This window comes from Rhopalosiphum padi, chromosome 3, assembly GCF_020882245.1.
Source record: "Rhopalosiphum padi isolate XX-2018 chromosome 3, ASM2088224v1, whole genome shotgun sequence".
Lineage (NCBI taxonomy): Eukaryota > Metazoa > Arthropoda > Insecta > Hemiptera > Aphididae > Rhopalosiphum > Rhopalosiphum padi.
In genome coordinates, this window is record NC_083599.1 from 63,395,529 (window position 1) to 63,422,669 (window position 27,141).

Consider the following 27,141-nt stretch of genomic DNA (forward strand, 5'->3'; position numbering starts at 1 on the left):
AGTACTAATTAATTATTGTACCTTTTAATAATATTATTAATTATATGTGTACTTATTACAGCATTATAATTTGTAACGTATCTACTGTAGTTGAGAGTCATGTTTACATTTTTTTTATAAATTTATCATTAGAGCAATTATGGTGATGTTCTGAGCACTGGTGCTTATCAGTATTTAGGGGAGTGGAACATTTGAGCGTGTTCAGATCATATCTTAGGTCGTGTGAGTGCAATTAAAATTACCATTTTAAGCGCTATAGTGGTTTTATTTGGGTAGATACTGGGCAAGTCCTACAGTCCAAATGAACACGATTATAAAATATTTTGATGAATTTATGTTTATAATTTTTTATTTTAAGTATGCTTATCGTTTATCTTAATATTCATATTGTACAATGTTTACATATTATGAGTATAATTTGTTTAATTTAAACATGTCAAAGTTGTTGGTAGTTTAAACACAGTCACCACAGGTTTTTTCTTCATTTTAGGTATTAATGAAGTTCGTGATAGAAGTGCAAAAAGTAATATATAGTAATAACAGGAAAAAATTTTTAATTGATACTCAAAAATTGATACAATTTTGGATTAATTAAAATTGTATTTTCTCCGTTTTTGAAACATATGCGAGTATGAAAAATATCAAATTCGTGTTGAGCAGTTCTATTTTTTTATTATAACCATTAAAAATAGAATGAATTGACCTATTATCAAACTTAAAGGTAAAAACATTATTATTAATCTATATTTTCTTGTAAGTTTTTTTACGATATTTTAATTTTTTTTTTTAGCAATTTATTAGTATGTAAAATATTAAAATGTCAAAATTCTCATAACTTCCTAACTTAACATTATTACACAACATTTAATGTACTGAACATACATGCCGTGTGTTGTATGTTTATTAGACGAAAACAACATTTGCGGGTATGGTATCCTTATAAATATTACCTACCTTTGATTGTTTTATTGAGAAATAAAAATGTTGGTTTATATTATACACAGATATAAGTGAACAAAATAATTTATTATCATTATTTTTTATTTTACAATTATAGCAATATTTATCTTACACCAATCACTAAAAATCCATATTCAATTAACAATACAAAGCAAGCTCAAATGACCTATGATAATTCCTAATGAAAACGGGTACGCGTGCTCAAATTTGCTAGGAAAGTGAACTCCAAAGACTTGTGGTATTAGCATGGTAGCCGGTAAGTTATATTTATTTTATGACGGATGAAATATATGTACCCGTATTTAGAATTAGTAAAATTAACTTAGAAAAACATAAGTTTAAAAATAAGTTGAGTTATTTAAATTTTTATTTTGTTTTATTATTTGATCATGTGATCGGCATACCTACGAGTTGGATACTGAAAAAATAATACATTAATAATTGCTTAATTATAAATATTTATGCATATGCTTTTATTTTATGGAATATTTTTTATATGAAAATATTCTTTTAGCATCGTTAAATTTTTATCTAAGTGTGGTTTCGTTATTGATCTTAAAAACTTCAAATGCATTGGCGATTAGTTACGATAAATTTACATTTTTACATATTTTAACAGTTAATACAATAAATCTAGATAGAAAATAATAATTAGGTATATTGTTAATTTTTTTTTTAAATGTATCAAATAAATTGGTTATTGTTAGAAAGTATTTCCAGAAGCTTTGATGAAGGTTTTTTTATACATTAATTTTGTTCTATATTTGTACTTTGAGATTGGTTATGGTTATTTAGTACGTTGTCATGTCTGTCGACAATTGCGTGGCCGAGTATTCATATTATTACGAATTTTAGTTTTAATTTTGACCAAGATTACAATTAGGTGGTTATAAAAGGTATAGTTTTAAAAATAGACAATTTAGGTAGTTGTAATAGTTATTAATGTATAATATGGAATATAATAGTTTTAAAGATGCAATATGTTTTTATGAAAAAAAAAAAATACTATATATCGTCATTCAACATTAACTGATTTCGGTAGGCATTGTACTCAAACAAATCGAAATTAAGACATATATATTTTACTGTCAAATATTTTTAAGCGTGGTAATGCATTCGGCCGTCACGCGTATGCATACAGGTTAATCTATATTTATGTGGCTAAACTAATTTACTAAGCCATTTTGTGTGTTTTCCTTTTTACATTTTTGATGCCAACCTACATTTTTATTTTTAAATCATAAGTAGAATCATTTAAAAAAATGATTTTGTATAATATCAATCATTGAATAAATAGTTTTTTTTTTTAATAATAGGTATTTAACATGTCTGTATACCTACGAGTGAAATAAAATGGAAATAGTTATGGTCTAACACTCCAATTAATTCTATTTGATCAGCGTTATATTTATTTTATACCTCAATATTTTTAGAAAATTATTTTGGTTCTTTTAAAAAAATTAAAATAATAGGTTGTCATTAAGGAACTTAAAAGTCTAATGAGAAAAAAAAATATATATATATGTTTTTTGAAAATACATAATATAGGTAATGTTAAAACTTATAAATGATTACTTAAGATCACATAAAAAAAAGTACAATTGATATTTTGAAATAATGATTGGTCAGTGGAATGGATTACCCTGTAAATAAGCTCATTAGCCATTACGACCGACGGTAAATATAGTACTTATAATAATTACAATTCTTATATTCTTATAGAATAAAAGTACTACGTCAGCTCTGTTACATAATAATAAATATAATATGTATAAAAACTCGGCATGTTTTCGGTCTGTACGTATATTATATCCATATAGGTATTTACTCGTAGGCACACTGATTATGGTAATATTTCACGAACCGTGCGACAGCCGAATCCAATAGGTCGAATCGCCGTCATTGTTGCCGAATCTGCACCGAACTGCTAAAAAAACCGTCTTCAAAATACTCGCCAGTCGTTACCTAACTTTTAGTACCGTCTTCTCGATCTCGATGGTTGTATAAGTCTGCGAAATCGCCGCGTATTCTCGCCGTCTCACCCGCCGCGAGATTGCTACAGTTATCTTAATAAAATATTTGTGTACGATACGATAAAATGGCCGGCATGTACATCCGGAGACACGGAAGTGTCGTCGTCGACTCGCCGTCATCGTCGTCGGCCGTGCATGCGCGAAATCAGCAGATTCCAGCGGCGGCGGCATTGCCATGGCGGTCCGACTCGTACCAAGTGAACGGTCCCTGCAACAGCGTCGATCCGCTCGGCAATAATCCGCTGCCGGCTGAGCCCGGGGCAGTCGTCCAGCTCACGAAGCTCAGGCACAACTGTCCCGCACACGACGACGACCTGCAGTCACCTCACCATTTTCAGCAAGGTAGATTGATATTAATAGTTTATATAGTATAGTGCAGGGGTCGGCAATTAAATTCCACGGGGGTCCAGAAAATTTGAAAAAAAATTTTAGAGGGCCAGATTAACTTAAACATCAGTTATTAATAATTATTGTTGTTTTATAATGACTATTATTGTAGACAACAATTTAAACGTCGATAAACGTCATTGTAATCTACAAAAAATGATGCATACTAAAAATAGATCAAATATCTATTATTTGTACGGAAAATGCAGCATTAAAAAAAATATTATTTTTGGCGGTTTAGATATTTCCCCTCTACGTTTGGATTTGGCCCACAGGCCACCTATTGCCGACCCTTGTCAAAATATATTGATGTGTAAAGAGCGTATATATGTATAGGTATAATAAATTATAATAATTATCAATACGATTACTTTACCGCAATTTTAATTTAAACGCCGCCATTGATATCCATGATAACCTCCAGTGTTAGTGCTACACTGTGATCAGGGGGAAATAGGAGCTAGTACCCCCTATATTTTGGTTTGTCTCACATACTTTATACTATTATACTCCACTTGTAATTTGTAACAAATCAAAATTAATTTAAAATGTTTGTAAAATTTCCATTTGTGCATATTTTTTTATCATTTTAAATCGTGGTTTATAATTTAAGTATTTAAAAAGTAATAATTATAAGACAATTGATTTTTGATAACCAATAAGTATAGTTTATATTTAACTTGTTTGAGAAAATATGTTTATCCCCACAATGGAACAAGGTCTGACGCTTCCACTGACAAAAACATCGAAAAGAAGACAATAAACTTAAATTTTTTTATTGAATTGAAACCGAATATTAGTCTAAGAATACTTATTTTTGTCAGGATTTAAGTTTAGATCGTCATTTAAAAATACTTCTATTCCAACCGCCTAAGGTGGATGGTTAACAATAATTTACTGGCTTTTGTATTATATATAGTTATACTATTATATATTAGCTCTTTAAGTTCATACATGTGATTTAGGGATTTAAAAGTGTTCTTGCTATTTCTAGCGTACCAGTCGATCGATACGTTTATTTTTCCCTATTATTCTAATTTAAAAACGAATAATCATAGATATTTTTAATGTTTAGCAAATATTTAAATTAGTAATTTCTAGACATAGTACAATTTTCAAAATATTTTTATTTTTTTTTGAGCTATTTAAAAATATTTTAAAATTTCACCTATTCTAGATTAAGACTCTGAGCAGAGTAATGAATGAATTAATTGTACAATGAGATGGGTTTTTTTGGTGTCATCAACTTTAAGGGAGAATTATGATAGAAAATTAGATTCACTTTGTTCTTTTAAGAGGTCAAAATTTAATGTTTCTATTATATGTCAAAATATTAGGGAAAAACAAATAAAAATTTAAAGAAAAACTGGATTTTTTAGAATTTTGTCAAAAATGAATAACTGTAAATATTTTTTACCAAATATTTATATGATATTTTTATTTATTTACAATTACAATTATCGAAGTATTTTTTGAATTATTGTTGATAAAAGTTTTTCGTCGAGTAAAAGCTTTAAAATGTAATACGTGATTTTTCATGTTGTTTATTTACCAATTAAAAAATAATTAAAATATATTGTCACAATATTTTTTTTATAGGTACATATTTAAAATTAGAATTTTGATTTGAAACTTTTGGCATTACGTATTATTTCCTATGTACAAAAAGTTTAAAATTATTTAAATTACTTTTAAGTTTTATTATACCATAAAGCCATTCACACCGTTGTGTGGTACGTAAGTATTGACTTATATAAGAATAATATTTAGTAATACTTTATAAAACTACATTGTAATTGTTAATTGTTATTAAACTATTTATACCTACTATTCATGCGATTTGTTTTTGGTAAAAAATAGTTTACACTATTCTATACATTATTGGTTATTTGGTTATAGAAAAATAACAATTGTCTCGAAAAACGGATATTTAGTTGTCTCAGAAGTATTATTTATTTTAAACTTTGATATTAGTGTTTTTGCTTCGAAACCAATATAAATTAAGTTATCATTCTTTCCGTATGAGTATTTTTAGATTACGTAATCATATATCAAGTATGTAAGCTTGAAAATAACATACTGGCTAAGTCAGAGTTCTTCTGGCTCCTAGAGTCTTTGTTGAGACATAAACAAAGCGGCCAAGAAAATTTTTTCGAATATTATCCTTTGTCTTCTGTAGAAACTATAGGGAGCTACAAATGGACGGTACTCTGACTACTCTGGAAAAATGAAATGAATATCGAGAATTTTAAATTACTTCGCTTTAGTCTAAATTATCTGTATATTTCGGGAATAGTAAGCCTGAATTTCTGTATAAAGCTTATTGTGATAAACAGAGATAGCGAATCACTATACTTCCAAGTCCCTTAAAACCATACAATGGTTATTTTCTTGTTAAAAATAAAAAAAAATATTTAAAAGCATGTGTTAAATGAAAATCTAAGTATTTACAAAATAAGTACTTACATTATAGTTAATTTAATACAATTAGGTATATACCTGCTCATAGAGTCGAATTTAATAGTTAAAAGTCAAGAGGACTAAGAAATTTGATTTAGAAATATAAGGTATATTAAATATATATATATATATAAATAATAGCAATATTATAGTTTATGTATATTATTATGATTATATATATATATATAATAAGTAAAGCTGTGAATAACATTATATTATTATAATATAATACAATCAAGTCTTGGACATTTTGTCAATGTCAATTTAAAAACGACTGATGAAATCATAATTTGTAATTTTACTTCAGAAAGCTTATATTTCCCCATACTTTCCTAGTTTGATAAGTTGGAAATGTTTTTTTAAAAATTCTGATTTACTTAACTTATAACTTCAAATTGATGGGATCGGTGTATATTTCTCCAAAATAAGAGAAGGTGGAATTGATTAAATCTTATATAGTCGTCATTATGTTGAATGTAGATTCGTAACTACATGCAGAGACGAATTAAGGATTTCAGCGACTTAGGGCCATACAAATTTCCTTCATCCCCAAACATTAATTTACATAAAAGTATATTGAGAAAATATATAGGTAAATCACATTATTTGTTTATAACTAGTTATCATAAAAAAATATTGGCAAACTTGTTTCTGTTGTATACCAATAGGCTATGAATGTCCCTGAGTAGGTATCTGTAATGAATGAGTTTAATTTAAATTTAAAGATATTTATCTATTGTCTATACGTAAAAATGATTTCGAATGAAGGAAATAAATAGACTAATCATAATGGGTATATTGTCCAGGGATAATTTACATTATACAGTAAACAGTAAATTATCAACGGTCCTCCACGGAACAAGGTATTTCAGGAAATCAAAATTATGTTCATGCACTATATATAAAAATAATAAAATATATAAATAAAAATAAGAAATTAATATGTATTATTGATAATATTAAAATAATTATCATAATATTGTAACAATTTAATGATAATAAAACATGTTAAAAGAATTTTTGTGTTGATTTTCGGCCTATTTCGTCTTATTTCGAATGCATGTTAATTAAAATACGTGTAACCAAATTACCACAGAACAGAGTGAACAGTTTCAGTCCGTAAAAGGTACAATAAATACTTAAAGTTAATAGTTAAAATAATTTTGTATGGAAAATGATACAATAGTACTATACCTAAGTAATGAGTAACATTTTGAAGTCTACGATTAGTATTTTTTAGATTGCAATGCGATTAGCAACTTTGTTTGGAAAAATATCTGGTGGTGACTAGAATGAATACTGGTGGCAATGAGGATTAAAATTCATAGAGAGAGTATCAGAGACTGGACAGAGTGCAAGATTAACAAAACGCGTTTAATGAGAAAAAAAATTGAAAATAAAATTACACATTACATGTAAGGTGTAAAAATACGAGTAAAATTACGAGATAAGTTATCAATTATAAAAAAATAATAATGACAAAATAGCAGAAATCGAATTCGGTTTTAAACCCGGAGCCCTTAATAGTTAATAGATAATAAAAATTGGTTGTACAGTTATTAGATACAGGAAAATAAAATGAAAATCTGAAAAAACTCAAAAAACCAAAATCGAAAATTTAAAAAAAAAACCGTTCTCAAAACCGACAAATTTGAAAAACTTTTTTTAAAACCTAAACCAAAACCTGAAAATGTAAAAAATCGTTCTCAAAACGAAAACTGTAACTGTTAAAATTTGAAACGATTTCGATCCCTCCAAAATAGGTTAAATCTTTAAAACAAGATAGGTATAAACGTTTAATACTATTTTTATTATTTTATGACATCTTAACATTTTTTTAGTTCCTTGAAATTTGGAGTTTGGCACCTTAGCACCTTAAATTCGTCCCTGCCTACAATTTAAACATTTTAATTACTCTTGAAACAAATGTTTTGCTGAAAGGCATCAGTTAACAATTACGCCTAAAATTATTTTTTTATATACCAATTGCGCTTTAAATATTTTAGGGTCGATAGACCAATTGCGCTCAAAACATTTTACAATATCTATGGAAAATGTATTAGTTATTACTTATTTATAATAAATGAAAACACTAAACTGCAATTTTTTTGTGAATATTAATACATAATATAATATAAATAAATAAATAATTTTTTTTTCGCATTTTACGAGTTATCTTTTGATCATCAACTATTCAAAATTAAATACCTGTTACATTATATTATAATTCGTTTCATAAAATTCCTGATACTGTTATAAAATGTATTATACCCAGTCACTTTAACCAGTAATCAATTGATCAATAAAATAAGCTTTAATTTTCAAGCATTTTAGTACCTATATATGTGTTATACAAGCGCAATTGGTATACTGACCCTAAACAAAAATTTTGTGTTAGACGATATTGGTCCATGCCCTACAGAAATACTTATATTTGATTTTTAAAAGCATATAATATGTGAAATACTTCGAATATGATTTTTCAAATGTTCATGTCATAATTATATATATAGTTGCATTTATGTTATTTTTAAAATTTAAATAACATTTTTATATTGTATAAATATTATTTTTAGGCTGTGACTTATACATTTTATGATTTCAATATTGCAGGATTTATCTCTGTGATCAGCGAAAGTAGAAAATCAATAACATTTCAAAATAATAACGAGCCACCATCAAGTATACAGCTGTAAGTATAGCACAAGATATATAATTTCAACCAGTTCGGTAGGTATAAGGTATTTTAAATTTTTAACAAGTAGATTTTTTTAAGCTCAAGTGAGTGCTGAGAGTGCTGTAGGTACATAATAATATTGGTATTGGTTATGCATTAATGAGTTATGACTACTAAAAACTTTACAACAAAATATAATTTAGTTATAATATATTTTAAAACTAGGTCAACCATTTAAAATGAAAATTACTTATGCCTAAATATGTATGAAATGTTTTAATTACGAAATATTGCATTGTATATATGTAGTAATAGTACCTACCTATACAAATTGTATACTCGGTCATATAATCGACTATAATAAATATTTATAGTTGTTTTAGATTCTGAGCAAGTGATGAATGTATTGATTGTAATGATGTGTGCTTATTTATATATATATACGTCACCTTTAAGAGCAGTAAAAATACTGTAATTTTAAACTCTGAGGATAGTTTCTGATAGAAAATTAGATTTAGTAGGTACCCGGGGGACTCAAACAAAATAAAAATTTTATCACGTATTGTAAAAAATGTTTTTAAATAATTATAACAAAATAATTAACATCATTATTTATTGCTTAAATATGTGATTTCATCCAAATTTGAACTTAAAATATCAATAAAAAATAATTGTGTTTGTATATTTTTTAGATTTTATGGTTTAATCACGAGAAAGCATTACATTTCAAAACATAGATATAAAAAAAAAGTTTTCTAAAAACAAAATAATAGTTATTTTTTTTACGATTTTGATGAATTTTGTTAAAATTCTAACTTCAAATGTATAAAAAAAATTATGCCTATGTATTTTTAATATTTTTTTTACAGATATAAGAATAATTTAAGTTGGATCTAGTATTTAATTTTTAAGAATTTTAACATTTTTAACTCAGTGAATAATTTTTTATTAACAATTTATAAAAAAAACTTAAAAAATTATTGAACATTTCTTTAAAAAACGCAGAAAAGTTATACAATTCTGGAAAATTTATGGTGTAATGAAAATGATAATATAAAAATTTGGTGAAATTTTCAAGTATCTACTTATTTTTAAGTGCAATATAATATACACAATTGGGCAAGGAAAAATGAATATTTTACGAGTAAATATCGAATGTTGTAAATATTTAAATTTGAAATGCTTATAAAATATTTGGTAATTTTTTTTATTTTCATTTAGATTATGAAGTTAAAAAGAATCTTGTATTAAATTTTCAAATCATAGGACACAACATTTTTTTATGAATTTCTTATTACGAAATAATTTGTTAACTTAAATATTTTTCGTAATATTTTATCGTAAATATAAAATGATAACATAAATATTTGATGGAAATTTCAAGTATCTACGGTTATTCGCTCTTAAGTAGTTATCCAAAAAAACAAAGTCGATTTTGTCAAAAATTAATTTACGTAACAATACTCGTTTTTTCTTAATTTGGTTTTTATTTTTCCCAATTATAAAAAAAGTGTTGGGAATTTTTTATTTTGACTTCTTTAAAGTACAAACTAGATCTAATTCGCTACCAGAAAATTAAATCATTTTATCGACGAATTATCATATACACACACACACTAAAAAAAAACTCATAAAATTCAATCAAAAATTCATAGTTTTTTATAGAAATTTGATATTTATATTTTCTATGAACCATTAAACGTTGGAAATGTTTTCCGGAAACGTACTTTAAATCTGATTTCAAATAAAAAAATAGGGTTCCGACAATATTTATACTTGCATATAATATGCTTATCAATGAAATATTTTTCCAAGTAAATACATCAGAAATAGTTTCCGTCAAAATATTTTTTTAAGTTTATATGGTTTCTGAAAAATACTTTTTGATGAAATAACTATCCAAATAAATATGGTCTAAAGAAAATATATTTCGAGAATAAACGTTGTGGCTATAATATTTTTCAAATAGAAACATTAAGGTACTAAAAAAATTAAATATATCGTTTAGATATATTTTAACTCACGAGTGAACATGGTGACTAAAAAAAATACAATAGGTATCGTATATATGTTTAGATATCTTTTAAATTATAATATTTATAAGTGTCCATAGTTATATAGCATATTATATATAATATGCACACATAAAATACAATATTACGGGAGGGGGACCATGTTATTTAGTATAATATATCTTTAAAAATAATGTAATTAATTAAATATCGGTATAATAAGTAAAATATTATAATAGGTATATTATACAATTATAAATTATTATTACAGCATTCTATACAGTGCAAACATTATACTGTAATTTGTATGATGCAGGTATATTACATAAATTACGAAGATTAGTGTACCCAGATGCTGAATTAAACAACACTGACAATAATCTAACTAAATAATTTATGCAAACAAAATATTAGCTGCTACTAATATGTGTTCAAATAAAAACTATTATATACCTATTGTGTGATAGTTATCTATTATTTAATATATAACCTATATATTATAATACCAGTGTTCGGGAAAGTTATGTGAACATGTGAATTATCAATTGACTTTAAAATTATATTTATGAAAAATGTACTATTTATCTCGAAGATTGAAAAAGACTACAAATGCATCAGAGTGAGCATCTTAATCTTACGACTTACGCGTATTCTTACAATGCATAATGAATTGTTTAATATATAACAATGCTTGATAAATCTTATATCATATTATCTTTTGAATTAATTAATCTTGTTATAAGACTTTTGCTAGATTAACATTGACATTAAAATTATATGGATAAAATATTTTTCGTATAGGTTATACGTATATTATATAACTATTTAATTTTTACTGTGGTTTGTGGCCTGTTGGCTCATATATTTATTTTATTCTATTTATCCTAGATTTCATCAGGAAATCTAGTAAATTTGAGTCTTTAGAGTTCTAAGATTTTTTTAAGTTTTCAGAATGTTTGCACATAATAATAATAATAATATTTATGACTATGGATATTATGTTAATAATTTTAACAACGACTTGAAGCATATGGTGAGGTTACTTGATTAATACTCGTATCATCATCAAACGCGCATAAATTATATTTTTGATATTTCGAAAGTTCTCTTAATTAGTTATTTTTTTGCGATACATTTTAGAAGAATAACCATCATTTGCGAGCGGCTCTCCGGAATTTATTCATTAGCCATTCATTTATCATATTATTTTTAAATTTATCAGTTTTTAATCAATAGTATCGAAGTCTATATAAATGAAAATATTTTAGTTATTTGTAAATGTATGTATTAAATTATGTTAAATTATTAAATTATTTTTAATTGTAAAATGTCATTTAAACGTTCAATGGTTGTACATTTGTAGTGAAAAGATAACTATATAATGTAACTATATCGTTTAACTAGAGTTAGTTAACTGAACACCAAAAAACTGTTAAACTAGGAAATATACTCAGAACTGGCAGCAATAATGTTAAAATGAAAAATTCACTAAACGAATGCCAAAAATGTGTTAGACTGTAACAGTAGTGTACATGACAAGAAACAGGTAATATTTTATGATAATTACAAACACCCATTTGTTATTTTTCTGCGCTACATGAAGCAATTTCAATAAAACAAACAGGTGTTTTGTTGTATAATTTATTTAAAAAAAAAAAAAAAAAATTACAAAAATAAAGTCAGTTGACTGGAATAAAAAAAAAATGTGAAATGATTGGTTTATTACACTTACACACGGTATTAGTAATATTGTGTGCGTTCAACGCAAAACAGTGTTACACCCGTTTTCAGCTCATGTATATTATTACACTTACGCTGCTTTTTAGTTTAATTCAATAATTAAAACAATAAGTTTAATAATTTTATTTGTTTACTTTTATAATTAAATAAAATAAGTTTGTTTTTTTAAATGAATTCCCCTAAACATAGTACGGAATACATATCTGCTATTAATGTAAAGCAAACCAGTGAAGAAGTCTACAAGTTCAATTTCAGCACAAATAACGACAGAGAAAAAAAGTAATCTTTTGCATTTTATTTCACATATTTTCTTAAGCATGAGTATAAATAATACAGACTTGACAGTGAAATTATTTAACGAAGAGTATTAGCGTATATTAAGGTACTTCGTTTTTTAAAACTCATAAAATGTAATTAATAATTTATATAAAAGACGTTTATTTATTTATTTTTTAAATTAATTACTGTAGTATTTTATTTTTTCGTAAGAATTTATTTTTACTTAAAATATTGACTTTTTTCTTGAAAAGTTCTTAATTTTTATTTTTTGTCTTATAATAGTATAATATGCATATGATTACTATTGACACTAAGTATATAATAGTATAGGTAGTTATTTAATGTCTGTGGCTAATTCATTTTTTATATTTTTATTTTGTTTGACACTTCTTCTTTGATTTTACTTCGTTGATATTAAATATATGAAAGTAATAAATAAGTAATTTTAATTACATTTTCTATGTACCTAGATAATAATACGAGTATTAAAATATGCATAGACAAGTTATATTTATACTTAAAACAATATGTACCATTGTATATATGTTTAGTACCAGTTTATCATATGCTTATAATTTATAGGATATAATATTATGTATATTATTATTTTAAGTCCACGTATACATAGATTTGTAATAATTAGTGATTACGTATCAATAACATGGAATTAAAAAAAAAATTAATATATTTGTTTTTATTTTTATTTTTGACGATGGTTAACACATTTTTTGCGTACAAAGGCACTAACAACAAAATTAACTTATATTTTTTTTTAATATTCAAAACTATTTTTCATGGATTTTGGTAGTAATTATTTTCCAAAATTTCTTATGTTTGAATCATAATTAAATTCTTTAGTAGTTTTTATTAAAATAACTGGAATATATTAAACTAGATCTAAATACATATATTATTTATATTTTAAATCATAATTTATTACATACCTTATTTTAATCAAAGTGTAATCAACAATTTGGATACATTTTAGATGAACGATCAATGAATAAATATTAAATATGTATTCCATTATTTTAGTTAAGCCGTCAAAATATTCAGAAGAGAAACACTAAGCACTAGAATTCATTAAAAATAAAATCGTTTAAGTGTTTTTGCTGTTAGTATAAACGCATGTTTAAATTTTCTTAAACATTTTTTTTTGTCATCAATAAAAAACACGTGTTTTTTTTTTTTAGGTTATTCGATGTTATTGATTCGTATAATCATTAAAAAAAACCATTCGTATAACAGTATGAGATGATGCACCCTATATAGTGTAGGTACATTTCATGTAATGTGTGTGCAACTGTAGATATGCACGATATGGTTATAACAATATTATGTTTAAACGAAAATTAATGAATTATACGAAATTACATAACATAACATAGTGCTGAGTTCACATTAATTATCTGATATTATAACTAGCTATACTAGACTAACAAACTGAAATAAACACATATTTATTTTGTTTAATGAAAATGAAATGAAACGTCCTCGCCGTCATGTGTTGTGTGCTTAAAAACGAGTGAATTATTACTGTAATAGTTACATTATATATTAATGACAATTTTATGATAAATAAAACACCATTATATTATTGTTTATACATTTTTTTGCAAATGCTTATAATATGCATATTTTAGCAAATTATTTTGTATATTATTATTATTATATTCTTTTGTTAAATACATTTTAATAATACATAACATGCTTGTTACCTACTTGCAATATAATATGCTATCGTGTAATTTCTCGGTCTATGTATATATTGCTCGTTATGACTGGACAACTAATTAAAATACTGTTTTGTCCGACAGTGTAATAACTGTAATAAATTGTCCGTAATGAATTGGCAATACCAAATTTACTAGTAATAACAACAATTAGTTACTTAAATTATACATAAGAAAAACAAATTTTAATTTAATCAAATCTGAGTTTCTTGTTTATTTAATACGTTGCTTACGTATTTTTATAAACCTTAGATATAGTAAGTTATGGAACTATTGTTTACTTTTCCTGTTTGTATAATATCAAAATTACAAATCTATATACTAGTCATATATATATACAAGTCTGTACAACTGTATGGGTTATTGGCTTATCAAATAATTTTATTAGGTATTCATACATTTAATGATTAGTTGTATTTTAGAAGACATTATACTATTATATTTTTACAATATACGTAATATGTGAGTTGTGGTGTAGCATAAACTAAGTAGGTACCGTAAAACAGGGCGATTATGGCCTTTGAATTGGATTGGGACAAAAACCAATTTTTCTTTAATTCTCGACTTCACTGTTAAATTTACCGAAACATATTTTATATACAATTTATATTTGATGAGATGTAAGAGTATCAAAACTGTTTTCAATATTTTTACTATTTACGAAACTCGAAAAACTTTGTATGGCTAGGCACTATTCGTAAGAACGAACTTACAATATATTTTACAGTCATAACATAAGATATTAATAGTGTAATAATAATAAAAATACACATTTGATATTCTTAGAACTGAGATATATTTTTTATGGCAATTAAAAAAAATTATGTTTTAATTTTAATAGCATGATTTGAGTCAATGCAAATTTTTTTTTATTTATTTGTATAAACTGAAAAATGCCAAATTTTATTACATATACTAATAAAATAACTTAATAATTACAATTTTATGCTTATTTAATTATTAAAAAAAAAATTTAATAGGCACAATAAATTATATTTGTTTTTAGTAGAATGGGCTCGTAAATAATTAATTCCGGTACATTCACTAGAATTATTGCAGCAGAACAAAAATATTTATTTTTAATTTAATTTAAAATATCTATTGTATTTAAGTAGCTAGATTGGTAATAATTTGTGTTTGATTTATATCTACTTGCAATTTGAAAAGTTGTATAAGGGTATTTTTTTGTAAATAAGGTTATTCCTACAGAGATAGTTTTAAATTGTTTATTTATTTCTTCAATGAAATAAGTTTTGTAATTTTGCAATCTTATCATCAAATGCATATATTAACAGCATAAGTTAATTCTGCACTTTCCGATATACATATCACATAGAAAAAAAAATAATCATTAATATTATTTAAAAATTAACAGTATTATTATTATTATTATTATTATTATTATTATTATTATTATTATTATCATAAACAATATAAAATATAATGTAATATATATTATTAGACATAATATTAGTCTAGTAACTAGAAACCTGCACCTAGTAACTACTATAAGTTATAGTTATATTTTTACTAAATCTAAAAATGTATGACTAAATAATATTATATTCATATTAATTAAGTTACAAAACAAAAATTCAAATGTTGAGAAATGTATCATTTATCTATTAAAAAATTACATTTATTTTTGACCTATACATATGACTTTGTGGTATAAATTATAATTAAAGAATCAAACTACTTTAAAAATTATATGACGTATAAAAAATGGCAATATTAAAATTTAATTATTTGTTTTTAAATTACAACAAAATAAGAAAAATGATTTTGCGTAAAAGTTGTCTCTACTTTTTTTTTTTTTTACAATTATGACGAAAAGTTATATATCTTATTTTTGACCTCCCCAAGGATTAACTAGATTCAGTTTCTTACTACAAAGATAATTTTTAAAGTTATAAATTGAAGTATTTTTTTACTATAAAAAGTGTCTCTAGATACACATACCATTGTAAAATCAAAACATTAATCGCTCTCTTTAGAATATTATATTCAATTTTAGGATATATTTTACATACTATTATTCATTGGTAAGACAATGTAATAGTAACATAATTCATATTCAAACATTCAATACTTATATTCATTTGTTTTTTATTGTATAAAATAACTTTATATATAAATAATAAAAAATTAATATACACAAATATATTATTTAATTATATTTGGATATACATAATTATTTGATATTATAATAAATTTTAATTTTTTTTATAATATGTAGTTTATATAAATAATAAAATCACAAATTAATAAACTTTAAAATAGGCAAAAACAATATGACATATGAACTAGATTTTGTATCCTTGAATACTTTCAAGTTACAAGTATAGGAAAAAGAAAAGTCATATGATTTTATATACTTGTGATATCATTCACCGTAAGGAGAAATATTTCAAATATCAAATACTTATTGTAATGTATTCACAAACTCGCGTATACGAGCGTCGACCATGATAATATCGAACTGTATCCGACGCCAAATTATAGTTAACACTTCATAATTATATTTTATTTACAATTTTAATTATTCGTTTATTTAATGAGTTTAAATTAAGTTTATTTATTTCTATTTTTAAATCATTATAATATTAATAATTTATCAATATTATCAATTGATTAGTCATATACTCATATGAAGGATATTTATTTAACGAGGTCGTTTGAAATAATTAGATGGTATTGATGTGTGGACGCAAAGTGGTTAGTAACATCGTCAATGTTGAATGTTTGCATTATTTTTTCAATTTATAAAATGCATAAATTTGTCATAAAAAGACTTAAAAATTTAAATAAATTCAATAGTATTTAACAAGAAAAGGTCCTTTCTCATCTAGTGAAAGACACCATAATTTTGATCGACATTTATTCGTACATTTTATTTATCAATCTGTATAGCTGCATAATATATTATTTAAACAGTATGTTTTATATTAATTATATTTATAAATGTAGATGAAATTATGTTATTTTCGATGAATTTGGTGAAAATAAACAAATCGATCATACATTCAGAATATTATCTTCGTGACAGCTTATTAGATAATATTGTGATCGCATAACAGAAGATATAATGTTATATATTATTATACCAGCTTGATAAATATGTTTAGAAATGATTTAGGTGAACATTGAGACAAACATAAGACAACTTTTGACAATAGAATAGTGGCCATTTGTATTGAAAAATTAATGCCATTCTTTTATAAAATATTTTTTGGCACATATGAAACGAATATTGTTAAATACTCATATTGATAGGCACTAAACAGTGTCATCGAAACGACCTAATTAAAGGGTGTGAAATTATGTGAGCTGGTTTTATTTTGATTAGTAAATATTATTGTAAAGTATAAAGTTAAATCGTTAGGTTATTAAGTTATTCTTTGTCATTCTTCGTCAATGATTTTATCGTATATGATATAAAAATTTCAGTTATAGCCGTTATATAAAAAATATATTTTTGAAAACAATCTTACATAATATCATACGTTAAGAATGATTTATTATGTTTGTAATATTTTTTTTTGATTTGTGTTCAAGTGCATAAGATAACATGATAGTTATCAGCAATTTTATGTATTATGCAAAATATATTTATGATTATTATAATTTTAGATTTTGATTGGAGCAATGCATTTATTAAACATTTTATACAAAGATGTGTTTGTTTTATTATATTTTCCGAGGAGGCTATTTTGGATAGAGTCCGGAGGTGTGCAAAAATCGAGTGTGAATCTCTATTAAGATTTTTTTAATGGTTTCTAGTAATTGTACAATTAGACATAATACATCACCTCAATTTTTATATAACATTATAAAAAATACAATCTAACGATCACGCGGCGTTTCGTATCGGCAAATTAGCTACACCACCACGTCATATTATGGCCATTTTCCATTATTTGTTCACCACAAAAGTACAGTGAAAATTCCATATAACGAACTTCCATTTTACGAAATTTTCTGTTTAACGAAAAATGTTTAAGAACTATGACCTTTATCTTTAGTGAATAAGTAATTATATTTTACGAATTCCTCCATATTACGATTTTTTGTTGTTGTTTATATTCGACTTCGTTATATGGAAGTTTCACTGTACAAAGAAATTACCATACAATTCAAAACGATATTTTTTTCGGAAATCATTGATGGTGTCATGATGATCTCGTTGTTGTTTCAGCTCCTGGTGGTACATATTCTGTCTGAAATGCCGTCAGAAGGAAGTGGGGCCCGGATGGGAGCCGGGATGCTGGCCGAAGACGTGCCCGCATCCGTACTGCCCGTCGTTCCGGCACGTGGCCCGGATCCTCGCACTGCTCGTCACCGTCGCGCTCTTCTGGGGCGTGGTGCTGACCGTAATGGGCTCGGACGCCAAACCGGGCGGACAACTGTTCAGCATCGCCGTGCTGGTGGTGTTCGCGTACCTGGGCGGATGGGTGTTCCGCATGCTCACCTTGCCCGCACTCGTCGGCATGCTCCTGGTCGGCATCGTCTACAAGAACGTCGGTCTCATCCACATAGAAGGTCACTACACGGAGCTCGTGTCCATGTTGAGGTACGTGTCTAAAAACCGGTGACCCGCTCGAATTGTGCCTCCGTTATTTCGGACCATCGGGTCACCTACAAAGATTTGTTGTTGTTGTTGTGGGCGTTGAGTTAGTAACGAAATGTGATGGACAAACCGATTTCACAAAATTATTTGTGCCTAACGGCTTAATTTGAAATAGGTCAAAAAACACAAATACACTGCGATTATTTCGAAACGTTATAAACAAATAAGAAAACGATTGTACTGAATAAAAGCGCTGTTACACATATAATGTATATTATACTCAATAATCAGTAATCGTTAATCCATCCGTGACTATTTTCATCTCATATTATTAAGTGGTCGTTTATACGTTTATTAGTGCAAACATTATCTTGTAATAATTATTGTGAGTTTACTAATTATTCAGAGATTAAAAACGTTTTAAAGTTTTTGATTTTGATTCGTTAATAATTTAATATTGTTTTAAATATCTCGCCACTCAAATTTTAATTAATAATGAATTCGATCGTATACAAAATGCTTGTGTTGTAAATTCACTCAACTAAATTGTGAAGATGATGATTTTTTTCCACTAGTACTAAGTATAGTTTTAGTTCATTAATATATAATAATAATAAATTTATGTGTAGGAACTCCAATGTTATGCAATGTTCAAATCCTCGATAAGAACAGGACTGTGTATTTTGTTTTTTCATCGGCGTGAGCCCACATAACCAAGTAGGTACCCGGCCCCTGGGACTTCATAGTGGACCTAATCCGGGCTTGTATTTTAGTACTGTACTCCTAATTAAAGATATTACCGTTATTATCCTAGTTAAGTTACACTAGGTAATATAATAATATATTATATAGTTTACGTTCAATCAGTGGCGCAATTTGGCGGTCGTTAAAGTCGCACACCTTTTAAAAAAAATTCAAGTAATTTAATAGAATACTTTAAACATCAGTATTCCAATATAAGTATTACCTACTAAACATACTTTATTTTATTTTATTGAATTACTTTTAATTGATATTAAAATTATTAGATCTCATGTATTAAATTATTTTTACGATGATTCATTTAATAAAAATACATTCTTAATTTAATTTAACTATTAATCAAACGTGTGTGGTTTTGAATTATTAACCTTCCAAATTGCCATTTTCACAACAGAAAAAATGTGTATGGTATTGAACGGTATAAAATGTGTGATTATGAAAGGTGAGTGTTCGTTTTTGAACGACGTCCACGTAATGTGGGCGGGTGACTAGTGGGGCGATTGTCTAAAACGCCTTCAATGTTTTTAAAAATGTTTATCAATTTTATTTTACGTTCACGTTAGTTGCGCCACTGGGCTCGATTGTGATGATTTTGTTTGTTCGCCACCCAATCTTACTGCTGAAGCTACAAGTCTCATCCCTTGACACACCCGCACGATGTGTAGAAAGATAAATAAATATATGTGTAGACTATAACGTGGCATTTTGTTGCAGAAAAATTGCATTAGTGGTGATATTCACGAGAGCAGGATTGGACTTGGACCCGGTAGCATTGAAAAAACTATACTGTAGAGTGTTGTTCCTTGCTCTCATCCCGTGGTGTACCGAAGCAGCCGTAATCGCGGCGACCGTTCACTATCTATTGGATCTTCCGTGGCAGTTCGCTATACTTTGCGGGTGAGTATCATATATTATTATATACATTATTATATTCGGTTAAATATTTCTGTTCTATGCGTACCTATCTATTTAACACGATGACACAGTAATCGCATACTAATCGTATTACCTAAATAGTAAATTATAACACGACTTTTGGCACCTGTCCACTGTCGTAGATCGATTATCGCTGCCGTGGCTCCAGCAGTAGTGGTCCCTTGCCTTTTCCGCCTGAGAACGAAGGGCTACGGTGTGGCCAAAGGAATCCCGACGTTGATCATAGCAGTCGCAGGGATTGACGACGCCGCATCCGTCATAGCTTTTGGAGTGGGCACCAGTATGCTTTTTGGATCAAGTACGTACACCTACAAAATAATTACAATGATAATACACTGGATAAACTGTCACAATATTATTTATTTTCTATGTAATTAACTAATTTAAATTCATAATATATTAAATAACTGAAATTCATTAACTCGCTGTAGGTACCAGCTTGGAAAATATGTTTTAAGCAATTTATAGCCTTTTTATACATTTTTTTTTCTTGTAAAAATGTAAAATATTATCATTTAATTGTTAAATCTAATTTAGACGTTGCTCATTGTATGTCATATATGTATATCGCGCGTGCCTGTATATCAATCTATTTTGTTTATGGTTTCACATTTCATGCTATTTAAAGTAAACTCGTAATTTACGTTTTGCTATTTAAAATGTTATTTTTATACAAAAATATAACTGCGCTATAATTTTTTTCCTCGTTATTCTTAAATGCTATTACCTAATAAATGTTTATGTATTTCAGATTCAGTTACTTATGATTTATTGTTAAGTCCAGTGTCAATAGCAGCTGGGATATTGTACGGTTTAGTTTGGGGTTTTATTGTTAAATATGTTCCAGAACGAACTGATGTAAGTATTATTACTGCAAATATTGTTAAAAATACATAAAATAATAGTTTTACTGATTTTTTAGAATCGCTAAAGCCTTTAGAAGTAGAGAGAATAATAAATTAATTTTAAATGTTTTTGTTCGTGTAATATTTCCTCCTTGTGACGTATTTATAAATTATAAATTAAACAAGAGATTAGGACAGAGCTTGGTACTTATCTATTTATTTTGTAACAAATAAAATTGTGAACAATAATAAATGGTAATTTTTCTAATACTTTACTTGTATTTTGTTTTGTTTTATATCAATCAATAGTATTATTTTAATAACCGTATAAGTATATTATTATTTATAAATGTACAAGTAATAAGTTTAATTTTTCCTTGACTAATTAATGTATTGTCTGTAATTATTGTTTTGTTTATACAGCCTTTTGTGGTACCACTGCGCATTTTAATGTTGTCTGGAGGTGGATTGTTAGCTGTATTGGGTTTTGAACGTACAAGTTTAGAAGGCGCCGGTCCATTAGCTGTGATCATCTCATCGTTTACTTCAATTTATTTTTGGACTAAACAAGGGTGGAATATTGAGGATGTATGTTAATGGTTAAGTAAAATTAATAATAGTTTTGAAATAACACACATATAAAAGTTTATGATTGTATAAAACAATATAATTTAACAATTGGATAATAACTAATGATAATGGTTTAAAAAATTATAAACATCTAGAAATACCTACGTACAATTTTTTACTTAATAACAAGGTATGTTATTGTACTGATAATATATAGAAAATTTGGAATTAATTATTTGGAATAAAATCCAAAAATAGAAAAACATTAATAATTAGCAATTAAAAAGTAATTAATAACCATTGGTGACAATATGATATATAGTATAAAGTTAAAACTTAGGTATTTTGTTGTAGCATTACTGTTAGTTTATTTAAAGAATTTTAAAAATATTTGAAAGTTTATTTATGGCGTTTTTTTCATTACGTGTATTAAAAAAATGGATGTATTATTTAAGGGAATTATTGCGTTGAAAACGTATTTTTGGTTATTTAATAGAGTATTTTCGATAATTTTTAGGACATTTAAATTCGCGATATTTTTAAAAAACAATATAGTAATAATTTATTATATTATACGTGATGTTTTTGGAAAAATATCCACATTACTACTAATAATAAAAATTATATAATCTTAAACCACGAGATTTTTTTGATATATATATAAATAATAATATGTTATTAATTGAAGTATAGATTATGGTGAAAATATTTAAGAAAATAATTTCTCCAATTTTAATGGATTTATAAATACTTCTATATTCGGCACAAATATGCAATTTATAATATTAATACCTAACTTACAATATACAAAAATAGCGTATCTCGCGACAAATTATCTTCCGTTTAATTTAAATAGTTGAAATATTTATGCAGTTTAACTATAAAAATCAATAGACGCACATACAAAATTGATATTATTTTCACAAGTACCTATACTGCCATTCTGCATCTGTACAATGAATGGAAAATCATTATGGTTTGTAGATTATAAAGGAATATTAATATACAATTTCACTTTTTTGCCAAAAAATACATATCATAAATAATTTAAAAATATTTTTGGTCTACTTCTATTGCAAAATATTTTACGTGTTAATTATAAATAATCAAAGTTGACGGCATGAAGTTTTTTTCTTCCCACATACTAATAAAATAAAATAAATTTCCAATTATGACCTAAACTGGCTAAACTGATATAATATTAACTATATCACTTCAGAATTATAACTACAGAATAACTATTTATTAAGAATGGAGTTAAATAACATGCAATATTAGATACTTCAAACACAAAAATATTTTATTTATTAAATGCAAAATATAATATGCCAACTAACCTATTACCTGTAATATTAGTCTATTATTAATAGAAATATATACTTAACCTTAAACTAATTTGTAAATTAGTTACCATTATTATGTTATTATTGATTTAGTGTTTGTTTCTCTGTTAGGGACTATTATCATTTACCGCTGTCAAATTATTATTATTTTGTATGTGTATTTTCATTATTATTGTTTAAAATTTTAATTCTTATTGTATAATACTTAAAAAATGTAAGACTGATATTGTTCATAAAAAGGGTTATTACCCGTTTATTATATATGTATGTATAAATAAATAAATAAAAAATATTCTAAAAAATAGTGGGTAGAGCCGATAGATACTGATAGATCGCATATAACTCAGAATATTTTTTCGCGTGTGATGACTTAGGTATGATTCCAATTATTTAATTCGTTGAGTTTATTATACATTGTACTGAGTTTAATCAATGATCAAATATACGTATTCAAATTCTACTTTGCAGTAGAGCAAGTTTCCCGATTTTTAAAAAAATTGATTATTCTGTTTGCCGTGTAGGTAAATTTCTAAAAGTACTGTAACTGTAGTATAAATAATTTTTGAATATTTATAAGTTTACCATTATTTTTTGTAGTATTTTTTTAAATCAAGGCAAATGTATATTGTACATATAGATAATATTATTCAGGCAGTCGATACAGTACAAAAACTAATAGGTAGTTTTAAATAACTTAATGTAAACTATTTAATCGCTGCAAATGCGTAATGTTAAGTAGTTGCATAAACATTAAAATGTTTATTAAACGTTGACTAAATTTTAAATATTATCTATATAACTGCATAAGACGTGGCTTTGTACATAGTATAATATAATTGACCGTTAGTCGGATTTAATTGAGATTTTTTTAAATTAATTGATTTATGATTGTCATGCAATATTTAACGTGATAATATTGTTGATTATTTCTATACTAGAACCCAGTGGCCACGGCTTTTGAAATATTTTGGATGATTTGCGAACCAATACTGTTTGGATTGACAGGCACACAAATTGTACTCAATGAACTTGACCTGAAATTCGTAACAGTAACCGTTATGTGTGTCGCCATCGCTTTTGTGGTATGTAAAAATAAAAGTGGTCGTCGACCGTGTATTAATACTGTTTATTGCAACTAATATTAATACCTAAGGTTTAAAATTGAATGTGACACACGAGTTTTTATCGTTTCATTCAATATAATAAATAACAAAAATAGGTACTATTATTATTATTATTTTCATTCTATATTTTGCACACTATACGAAATCGGGCCAAATAATTTATAATCATGGAATTTCATTATTCGTTTCAGTCACGGATTTTTATAACGATCATAGCAGCGTCCGGGAGTTCTTTGAATTTTAAGGAAAAACTGTTTATCGCGTTATCGTGGATGGCCAAAGCATCTGTTCAAGTAAATAATGATTTATTTTATCTTTTAGTGTTGATCTAATATTAGTTCATCGAACTAAGATATTCACAATTCAAAAATAAACTGAATTATTACCGAAAGCTCGAAGGTAATTTAATTTTAATTATTAAAAATACATTCATGTTGAGTATCTTCACTGGGAGGTCTTTTTTCCTGTCTTTTCTGTCACTTTTTTATCTTATTTATCATTGAACCTAATTGTTCTAATTAAAATATTAAAAATTAATTTCGAGTAAAAAAGTGAATAAATAAAACCGATTTTCTTATAATCGAATTAAAATAGGTCACATCTACAATAATTCATTGTTCTATCTTTAAAATTCTAAGTATAAACATATTTTAAAATGTTCAATTTTTATAGTCAAAGATAGAACATCATATTATTATACAAGATTTCTTAGAAGTAAATCATATACTGTGACCAATGAATGTAAAAAGTTTATAATCATAGGTTTTTGATTAACGTGTTGTAATTTAATAATATTATTCGTGGGTACTTTAATTTTTATTATTATATTTTATTCACACCATGACATTTTAAAATACAGTTTTTTCTGCAAAACATATATTAATGAGCCCACCAACTCTACCGTTTTGCAATACGCAAATATTAAAATAAATTAGTTTAATAAATAATAGCATCAAACAATAATATAAATAAAAATATATAAAATGTACAATGTGAATAATTAATAATATATTATAACGTATATATTATATTATATATAGTATGATTAGTAATTATATAAAGCGTGACAGACCGTATAGAATGATTTATCATTAAATTTAAATTTAACGCATAATATTATGTACATTATACAGTGACTTTATCCCAAGTACAGCAAAGTGGTAACCTATTTTCTTTTTCTTTTTAAAACGCTCGCGGTGTCGTTTTCAGGCCGCTCTGGGACCGGCCGTACTGGAAGTTGCTACCAACAACAAAAACCCGGAACACATCGAGTACTCCCGGACGATCGTGATGGTGTGCATCATCTCCATCCTGTTGACCGCCCCGGCGGGCGCGATCATCGTCTCGCTGTCCGGTCCCAAGCTGCTGACCAAGGCCAAGCCCAGCAACGAGCAGTGGCGACGCGGCCCGAGACCGTCGATCCGCGACATCACGCTGAACAGCGAGGACGAGGAAAACGGCACGAGCGTGAGCAACGACCAGGCGCAGGAGTGCAGCAGCGACGCGGCAAAAGCGGAGTGCACGGCCGAGGACGGGAGCGACAAGATCTGAGGCCGCGAGAATAACATCATTGTCGAAAAAAAAAAATCGAAAATTCATCTCGTCGCCATTACACGTACACAATAATGATATGGCGATAACTTTATAATATAGAATTATATGATAATATTACACTGTAATATAATATATAATATATTATTATACGTATATCATAAATTTATTATATAGTATATACGCGGCCGTAGGTGAATCTCGATTTCCGATTTCCGGATCGGACGTTTTTGTTTTAAATTTTTTTATAATTCCCATGTACAGTCTATACAATATTATGGTTCTGTTACGATGTTTCATATTTTATAGACGGGTTATATAGTATTCATTATGCGACGGTTTAAAATTTAAATATTTCATGTGATCATCATTCATGTTCACGTAATACTGGACAATTACATATAATAAAGCGAGTACCTTTATCCCCCTCCATCCCTATTCCGGTTTTGTAAAATTATTCAGCTCTTCATTATTTGTTTTCGATATTTTTAATTAATGTGTTAAATAAGAATAATAGTCTTAAGTTAGTAGGAGGTACTTAATTATTAATTAGCATTTGTTAATTTATTTCATTAGAATAAAGTAAATACAATTACACCATATTATATATTATTATGCGTTATAATTATATGATTGTGTTGGTTAGGTATCACTTTATTATATATGTAACAACTAAAAATCATGTATACTAAACAATTTCACTATATATAATAATGTATACATGAAGATAAATAACGTTGAACGGAAAATAACATTATTCGCCAATCATCAGTTATTATTTTAATGACCCAAAATATATATAGGAAGGTAATAACCATTACCTCTGGGATAAATTAATTTTAAAGTATTGTGTAGTATCTGCCGGTGAAACGAATCAGGAAAATGAAAGAAAGCTCTGCTGATGAAAATAAATTCCAACAAAAATGGTGAATGTGTTCGGAATAATTTTCAATAAATTAAGATTAACAAATAATTAATATATAATCAATAAATTAATCTTAATTAGTGGGTTTGTCTAAACCTAATCCTTATCCTAGTCTCCTTATATCATAGATAAACAGTTTAATCATAGTCCATATAATACAATCATATTTTTAGGCAAATAATTAATATGTAGAGTTCGGAAGTTATCAGAGTTGCATATTGTTCTGTATGCTCT

At 26.4% G+C, this 27,141-nt stretch overlaps 1 protein-coding gene across 4 annotated transcripts; it reads left to right on the plus strand.

Moving 5' to 3' along the window:
- Nucleotides 1-1,078: 1,078 nt before the first annotated feature.
- On the plus strand, nucleotides 1,079-26,594 carry LOC132926675 (sodium/hydrogen exchanger 9B1). Of its 4 annotated transcripts, none has more exons than XM_060991070.1 (11): nucleotides 1,079-1,216; nucleotides 2,781-3,335; nucleotides 8,454-8,532; nucleotides 18,480-18,854; nucleotides 20,328-20,510; nucleotides 20,672-20,847; nucleotides 21,301-21,407; nucleotides 21,818-21,982; nucleotides 24,246-24,389; nucleotides 24,623-24,724; nucleotides 25,641-26,594. In XM_060991070.1, the coding sequence occupies exons 2-11, from the start codon at nucleotides 3,059-3,061 to the stop codon at nucleotides 25,980-25,982; spliced, it is 1,950 nt and encodes a 649-aa protein (XP_060847053.1). In that variant the 5' UTR covers nucleotides 1,079-1,216; nucleotides 2,781-3,058; the 3' UTR covers nucleotides 25,983-26,594. The 4 variants fall into 4 exon arrangements, with proteins under 4 accessions (XP_060847053.1, XP_060847054.1, XP_060847056.1 ...); XM_060991071.1 differs by having other exon boundaries at nucleotides 1,091-1,216; nucleotides 2,795-3,335; XM_060991073.1 differs by lacking the exons at nucleotides 1,079-1,216; nucleotides 2,781-3,335; nucleotides 8,454-8,532 and adding an exon at nucleotides 10,987-11,148.
- Nucleotides 26,595-27,141: the final 547 nt, after the last annotated feature.